The sequence below is a fragment of the Pongo abelii genome, chromosome 9, assembly GCF_028885655.2.
Source record: "Pongo abelii isolate AG06213 chromosome 9, NHGRI_mPonAbe1-v2.0_pri, whole genome shotgun sequence".
NCBI lineage: Eukaryota > Metazoa > Chordata > Mammalia > Primates > Hominidae > Pongo > Pongo abelii.
This window is the reverse complement of record NC_071994.2, coordinates 128,980,700-128,988,901: the sequence shown is the minus strand read 5'-3', so window position 1 is coordinate 128,988,901 and position 8,202 is coordinate 128,980,700. Positions and strand designations below refer to the sequence as shown.

Here is an 8,202-nt window from a genome sequence, read left to right as displayed (position 1 = left end):
CACAAGTCCAAGAATCAAGATGTAGAAGTGGGAATAAATTCTCCCATCCCTGCAACTTTGGTTTTTGTTCATTCGGAAGTCTTAGTTACCAAGGGAGAAATGCTTCCACTAGGGAATATAACAATACTTTAGTTGATTTGAATGCTAAGACCATTTTGGGCTCCTGATGCCACCATGCCACAATATAAGCATAGAGGTTATTCTACAGGCTGAGAAAACTGATCCTGATTATTAAAAGGGAATTGCATGGCTGTTGCACAATGGGGTAGGGATGACTGTGTCTGGAATACAGGAAATTCTCTGAAGTGCTGCTTTGTTCTTCCTGTCCAATAACAGTAAATATAAAGCTCTGAAACTGAAAAAAAATCCAGGCCATCGAAAATTTGAACCTTTCAAGAATGAAGATTTTCATCATCCCATCAGGTAGATAATGCTGACCCAATGAGGTTCTAGTTGTGGAAAACAAAATGTAGAATTGATAGCAGAAGAAGGAAGTTATAAATATTGCTTACAGCCTCATTAGCGGTTAAAAAAAAAACAAACACTGGGTACCTAGGCATATCTTTTTCCTTTCTTGTCATATTTTTTTCTTGTTTTCCTCTATCCTTTTATTATTTTACATAAAAATTATTGACGGTAGTTGACAGGTGGAATTTATTGGATTTCAAGAGTATTTAACATTGCACGGAAAGAATATCTAGGATATCACTCTGAGATAGAGATGACTTTAGGACTGTGTGTCCTTATTTAAAGAAAAAATGAGTATCTTTACTTGTACGGAGGATAAATGCATCTCTTTAGGCAAAAGCATAAAGTTGCCTTTCTTGTTCAATGGAGTCCAAACATATATAAAAAGGTATGTACAGATGTTGAAAGGTCAAAGACGTGATTGAGCTGGTTATTAAATGATTGTCTCTCAGTTTTAAGTTCACACTTCTATACGCTGCTTTATGATGGTGGTTTTTGCAAGCTAGATCCTTGTTAAATTCTGCCAATAGGGGGTGCTGGAGGGAGACTGGCAAGCTGGACAAGGGATGCATCTTTTCCTGTTTGCTTCTTCTTCCTCTCAACAGCTTTTTACCTGGGCAATGGCAGTTGGCTGCAGAGCTACAGTTGGTTTTGTTCCATGGTTTTCCCCCCAACACTTTCAGAACCAGCTTTCTGGTGCCCCACAGAGAAACCAGCACCATCTGAACAGTACCCCTTCCCTAGAGGTATGCATTTTATCTTCATGGAGGCCCTTTGTTCCTGAGATGTTTGGGTTCCAGTTCCAAGGGATCCCTCCCTCACAGTTTTAAGTTAATTAATTAATTAATTAATTAATTAATTTTAGAGATGGGATCTTCCTCCGTCACCCAGGCTGGAGGGCCACTGCACAATCATAGCTCGCTGCAGCCTTGAATTCCTGGGCTCAAGAGATCCTCCAGCTGCACTTCCTTCCCCCACACTTCTAAGGTCTAGTCTAATTACCTTAATTACCTTAGACCTGAGAAGTATGGACCTCCAACATTTTCCTTGTGTTTCCCTAGACCTACAGGTTTTAGCTGTTTCTTGCAATTTCTGTCTTTGTTAACTCGATATCTCCCTTCGGCTTTTTGTATCCTTCAATACCTAGTTAACCGCTCTTAATTTTAAAGTCTCTGTAAAAATAACTGGTGCTGTTTTTGGTTTCTGACTGACCCACATGGGGAGTAGTGTGACTTTCAAGTTTGTGTGAAGGGTAAATGAGTCAGAAAATAAAAAGTGTTTATAGCAGTGCCTCTCATATAGTAATTGTCATATAAGTGGAAGCTATTATTATTATTTACTTAAGATCTGTCTCTCCCATTAGTCTAAGCTCCATGAGGATAGGGATTATGATGCTGTATACATACTAGGGTCTAGCAGTACCTGGAACATAGCATGCTTTGAATACATGTTTGTTAAAGGAATTAGGAAGAGGTTGGAGGAGAGAGAAAGAAGGACACACAATTTGGGTATAGAAGAAAGGTAGCTTTCTTTATATTTTTATTATCATTTTTATATAATATCATATAATTCATCACTCTTTCCAGGCTTCATTCTACACGTTTCATTAGAAATCAGCCTCTACCCTTGTGAACATGTTCGGTCAAACTGCCATTTTTCTCCAGGATGTTAGAATTATACAGAGTGGAAAACTCAAGTGTGTGTGAGATGGAGGTAAGGGTGGGAGAGGCATCTGGGGTCATGGGGCATCTCTTCACACAAGTGGCTGATGAGATGTCTAGTGGCCAGACTCAAATGGCTTCCTCAGACCCCACAGTTCTCAGCTTCCTCCATGCCATGCTCCAGGCATGGGAATATTTGTTTTGCTGCTGGTGGCTCTGTCCCCTGGAAGTATCCTGAAGCTGTTCCCTGTCTAGAGGTTGATGTCTCCTTGTGAGTTTGGCAGGGAAGCTGGATGCAGGTACTATCTCTAGAATCCCATAGACTTCTCCTGCTTTTATTCTCCAACCCCCAGCCCCAAACAGATCTGATTCTAGGAGGTAGACAATCTTTCTCTGTTCATGTTTCTGATGCAGCTTCCTTTCTATGTCCCAATCTTCTCCTCATCCTGGGATCAGCGTTCATGAACAAACTCCAAGAAGACTTGAGCAACTTCTTTTTATGTTGCTACTCCCCATCCCTTCAGGCCACAGTTATGTGCTTTCTTTGGAGTGGGATAAGAAGGATAACACAGAAAGGAAAAAAATTTGAAAAATGTATTAAAATACCCTGCCACAGAAGGAAGGAAAGCAGCAGAGGAAAGAGGAAGGGATTCTTTTTTGAAATTAAACTATCCTTTCCTCCTTTTCTGAACGAACTGGCTATACAGTGAAAGCACAAGGTTTGTAGCAACCTGCAGGATGTATTGATCTTGTTCTTGCTCTCAAGGTTATTTACTTATTTTAAGGGGAGTAACCGAGACTGTAGAAAAGGAGAGGGACTTTCCTTTCATGTGCAGAAGATGGAGCCATGTGTTTGCAATCCTCTTCTGTAGTGTGTGTGTGTGTGTGTGTGTGTGTGTGTGTGTGTGTGTGTGATTTTTTTTAGAAAGTCATTGTGAAGAGGCTGAGGCAACAACCTCACCCAGAAATTGGAGTCACAGAAGAACCATTAACTTCTAAAGGTCTTCATTGCACAGGTCGTGGCTTCTGCAGCACCTGAAGTTCACCAAATAGACACTCCACCTTATGTCTTTCACATCAGCACAGTTCTTTAGGCAGCCCATGAAGGTTAACCAGGGATTACCATCCCCTGTGGAGGGGAGAAAAAACAGATCAGAAAGCCTGGCCATGAAACTTCTGCAAAAAAACTTTTCTCCAGACCACACCAACATATAGAAATAACCTTGTGTAGTTCAAATCTCCATTATTTAAATGTAAAGAACTGGAAGATGTTGCAAGCTGGGGGCTTCCCAAAAGAAATGCAGTGATGGAGCAGTCTAAAATGATTATTTGGGGTAGAGCAGTAAGGAGAGCAGTAATTCAGGGATTGCCAAAGCTGGGTGTTTCTCTTGAGAGTCTTAACACTGCTTCAAGTGAGGGTTATACATGCCAAGAGATAATTTAGCACAAAGGGTGGAAAAAGAGAAATCATGATGTCTCATCTTAACCATCCAGGGCAATTCAGCCAGAGTCTACTGATGACACTGGCCCTTCTATGTCCACAGTTTAGAACCATCCATAAGGAAGCCCAGACAGGCACAAGGACAAAAAGCCCCCTCCCCAACTCAACAACTCACTGTTACCCATTGGGCATAGATTACACCTATTCTCTTATCTTGATTTATTCTCCTCTGTTTTCTTCAGGCTTCTCAAAATACTAATCCCTTAGCTGTAGGCCCCCACCCTCCTTAGTGACCACTTCCATCTAATTTTCACTACGGTATATGCTGGGGATGAAGGAATCAGCCATCCCAGGTGTGAGACTGCCTATAGTAAAAGTAAAGTAGGTCTCTCCTTTCCCTTGTGGCTGATATGTCCCTGTATACTTCCTCTGCCCATTCTTCTTTTCCCCAGCCCACAACTTACTTTTGAACATCCTTCCAACCATGCAGGCCTCTTCTGTTGTTGCTGTGCATATTCCTCTTCCTCTGGAGCACTTTTCTCCTGGGAACTGGAGGTGGCACATCCTACATTGAACAATTTCTATCACTTCGCCAGAGAGAGGGAAAAGAGAAGTGAGAAAAGGTGGCACTACCAGGAAAGAACCCCTCTCCCCTTTTGGGTTAGAGGTCTGCCTAGAGCCAGAGGGCTTTGCCACAGCCCATCAAGCATGAACATCTTCCTCTATGGAAATACACTAAGCCAAGAGAGTGATTGAGGTTTATGGTCTCAGGAATTTTAGCCTGAAAAATGGGAGGGGAAGAAAGGTGGAGGAATAAGGAAAAGTGAAACATTATCAAGACTGAGGTGATCAGACAGGTCCTCTTCATACTTACCAGGAAAATTGTTTTTCACAGCAACTATTTCATTGACTGTACTGGCAAGAGAAAGAAAACACATCTGAAATGTGCCTGAGATTTACTCTTGTATTGGGTTCTTATAGTCTGCCCTTCAGGGTCCGTCCTGCACTCTTAAACTGGAGCCATTCCAGGCCCATTCTGTCCCCCTAATGCCTAGTCACCTACTGGGCATCTCTGCACCTCTTCTCTCCTTCTAAATCTCTTCATCTCTTCAGGGCTTCTCAGATTCATCTACCCATTCCTATAGGATGCAGCACAGACCAGAAGGAGAAAGATAAGTGCACCTGCTTTTTTGCTTCATTCCCTTCTTTTTAATTGACTGTGTGTGGCAGTCTTACCTGTGGGTGCCTGGAATCTGACAATGGGGACAACCTGAAATTCCTGAAGTTGCCACGCTTTAGATTTGGCCAAGCAACACCTGAAAAGCCAGCATTTCACTTCCTCCTTTTCCTTTTCCTTGCCCTTCACTGACACTCACTCCTGACCTTGTCAGTTGATGCTAATGTTATTTTGTCAAACCTAAAATCAGCTCCCATCCCAGCTCTGTCCTGCTGGAAGAAGTTGTTGAGTGTTGGAACTCAAGGTCTACTTGTATTTTGGTTTTTTTTAGCCCCTGGTGCTCACCTCACCCCACTCATCTTTTCCTCCTCAGACCTTCCCCTTCTCATACCACTTATCTATTTCTACTCACCTGCATCATTTCTCATTGAAAGTGATCCAGATAATGCTGTTGAGAAAAAAAAGGTACACTGTCTGCAGACCTCATTTTCCAAACCCCATCTCAAAGCTTCTATGAAAATCCACTCAATTCCTCTCTAATCTGCCTATTTCCCCACATAAAGGAAGGGAGAAGAGCTTTAGTTAAGGTCCTGGGGACATGACATACCCCTGGTAGAAGGCATAACATTAGAGCAGAAGCTCATCATGCTTCGGGTACCATAGGACTCCCATGAGAAGGCCTCTGTCATGGGTGCTCTCACCTGTTCCTAAATTCAGGACTTTTACCAGCTGTCAACCCTAGGGACTCACCCCTAAAGCAGCAGAGCAGGATGGGGAGTTCCAGCAAGAGGGACTTGTCCATTTTGGAAAGAGGGAGGGCCAGGCTACAGCACGAAGCTTCAAGAGTGCCTATTTATACACCTGCAAGCTTGGGCTTTCCTGCGAAGGGTTAGGGGTGGGGATTCTGCGGAAGTTCTTGGAAGGCATACCCTGCTCCTAGGGAAATCAATGACTCTGTAATTTCTCTTCCTTGCAACTTGGTGGGGAGAGGGAATGGCCAGGTCAATCCTGAATCTGATTTATTCCAGTTCTACCACTCAGGATTTTTGATGCCAGGTTCTATGGTCTTTTCACTATACTGTACTGTAAGAGAATGCAAGGATAAAGCTGGGCTGGATGGGTAGAATTGAGAGTCATCTACACCAAGACATTCATTAAAGCTGAGATAATACATAAGTATAAATCATTGGAATGCAGAAAGGCAAAAAGAAGGCTGAACACAGACTTAAAAAATACATACCTCTAGGAATGGAGAAGAGAGGGCACAGAAAGGTTAGGCTCAGAGGCATACAGAGGGTTCCCATGAGGAGAGTAAAGTTTCTCACTGTCAATCATCCTGGAAAGAAGCAGACCCTAGGGTAGAAGATGAAAGCTGAGGAGGGAACTGTTTTCCTTTCTTGGGGCTTCCTGGTGGCTGCGACTTAGACTTTAGTTGGGAGAGAGAGATTTAAGACAACTTCATCTGGAGAGAGGTAAGCTGGTCCTTCTCACTTGATGGCAGGCCAGGGGATTGAACCTGTGGATTCTAAGAGCAGCCATATCTAGTATCTCATTTTAAGTTTTCTGTTCATTTCCTTCAGTTATTGCTATGCATTCAGTACATTGTAATGAATGTTGCAGCTTAGTCTTCATTGTCATTGTAGAGAACTGATGGAAGAGCTTGTGCCCATGCTTAGGGCAAAGCATGTATTGCTAGGAGCATATTCTCTATATGAGAAGAAGAGCAGCAACTGGAAGGATGCAGGTTGCAAAAGGGCACAATGCAGGTCTACAGCCAAGTGGGATGGTGGTCTAAGCAAGATGTTGGCTGAAGTGGTTGGGGACAGCAAGAGTAATGTATAAAAAAGATTTTTGCATCCATGATATTTTGGAGGTTATTATCACATGCCGAAAGATCAAACTGGCATTTCCATGCACAGAGGAAGAGAGTTATATACTAACTCCTGACCTGGCACTGACTACCCTGATGAAGTTTTAAAATAACACCGTGAAGTATTAGTGTACTACATACACACTTGTGCACACATATGCACATGCGTATTCACACACACACACACACGCACACATGACAGTATCGATTTTTGTGTTGAGCATATTCACGGACAGAAGTCTTCCTTTCCTTCCTCTCATTTCCCTGAAATTTAGCATCTTCCCTTGCATCTTTACATTCCTTTCTCTTGCCTTTTGAGATCTCCCCTCCTTTCCTTCCAGGAACCCCATAATTATTTGCCTAATGGCACCCATGAGAAAGGAGGAAATGTTCTCTTCCTCTGCCCTGTCGGAAACGTCTCCTTACCTAACTACACCTCTGTAATATTATTATACCACTTCCCCTACAGCAGAAATTTCCTCCTCCCAGCCAATGATTTGTACTGATCCACCTGTATTCCTTGCTTATATTTAAACTCCTTTGTCGACTTACCCCTAACATCTCCTCAAATGTATGAATACTCCCTAGCCTTTTGGCCCTAATACCTGATTTTCTTACTGAGCCTCACTCTGCTCCTTTTCTTTGTGACTCTAATCCTTTTACTTTTTGCCTTAAGGGAACCCCCACCACCAAATTCTTCTTATGTCATAAATTCCAGACCTGTGCCCAAAAAGTATTCAGGAATCCCTTTTGCCCTATTGTTTTGAACCCTATGGAAGTTTGTAAAGCCCTTTATTCACGATCCCCTCCCTCTAACACAGAGTTCTGGAGATTCAGTTAGTCCAGAAGAGTAAGCCCTGGCTTCTACCTCAACTCTGAGAGTGATGAGGTACGTAATTATGTCTCTGTGTGTGCAATTAGAAGATGTTTAGATTATGGCTGAAAACTTTTAGTTTGCATCTCCAATGTTATCCTGCAAATAAAAAAAAATGATGATTTCTGAATGGAAATTCACCTTCCAATCAGTTATTAATTTTAAAAGAAATAAATCTACACTTCACAGGAGATACAGCAACACATCCTGAGTTTCATTGGTAACTGAGATGTTTTTATGTAATAATCATTTTGAATATGTTAACTGGGTTAGTGATGAGTACCAGGATTTGAGGAAAGACATCTCAGCTTAGGCGAACCTTACATATGAGGAGGAGGGTAAACCAGATGAACTTCAGTTATGGTTCTACTGCAGCACCAGTGGCCAGGCCCCTGGAGTTTCCCTAATACCACAGGACTTATACTAGTAGTGTGCAGAGAGGGGACAGTTCTTCTCTGTCAGGCTTTGAAGGAATGGTCAGATCAGAATAGCCTGTTCATTTTCCCTCAGGCAAGTGAACAGCATAGCTCTGGGTGACTCAAACTAGATGAAATCACAGTCACTCTATCCTCTTGAGGGACATGAAAGATGGAGGAAATATTCAGACAAGATGGGCAGATCCAAGAAAGTTTCTAGGAGCCATTATGATTCTGGAGAGCCTTTCTGTGTATGTTCTTTGCTACCATGAAACTTTCCATCTCTTAAGAATTG

At 42.4% G+C, this 8,202-nt stretch overlaps 1 protein-coding gene across 1 annotated transcript; it reads right to left on the bottom strand.

Annotated features, from left to right (window-relative positions):
• Positions 1-1,971: 1,971 nt before the first annotated feature.
• PATE1 (prostate and testis expressed 1) lies at positions 1,972-5,575 on the bottom strand. The gene is made up of 5 exons (XM_002822663.4): positions 5,498-5,575; positions 5,160-5,195; positions 4,445-4,480; positions 4,035-4,157; positions 1,972-3,258 (listed from the first exon to the last, which is right to left on the bottom strand). Exons 1-5 carry the CDS (start codon positions 5,547-5,549, stop codon positions 3,125-3,127), a joined length of 381 nt encoding a protein of 126 aa, XP_002822709.1. The 5' UTR covers positions 5,550-5,575; the 3' UTR covers positions 1,972-3,124.
• Between the last annotated feature and the right edge of the window lie 2,627 nt (positions 5,576-8,202).

Coding starts and splice junctions, on each gene's coding strand:
- PATE1 (XM_002822663.4), bottom strand. CDS start 5,549: ATGGACAAGTCCCTCTTGCTGGAACTCCCCATCCTGCTCTGCTGCTTT. Junction 5,196..5,497: donor CCTGCTCTGCTGCTTTAGGG/GTGAGTCCCTAG, acceptor TTTTCTCAACAG/CATTATCTGGATCACTTTCA. Junction 3,259..4,034: donor GGTTGGAAGGATGTTCAAAA/GTAAGTTGTGGG, acceptor TCCCCTCCACAG/GGGATGGTAATCCCTGGTTA.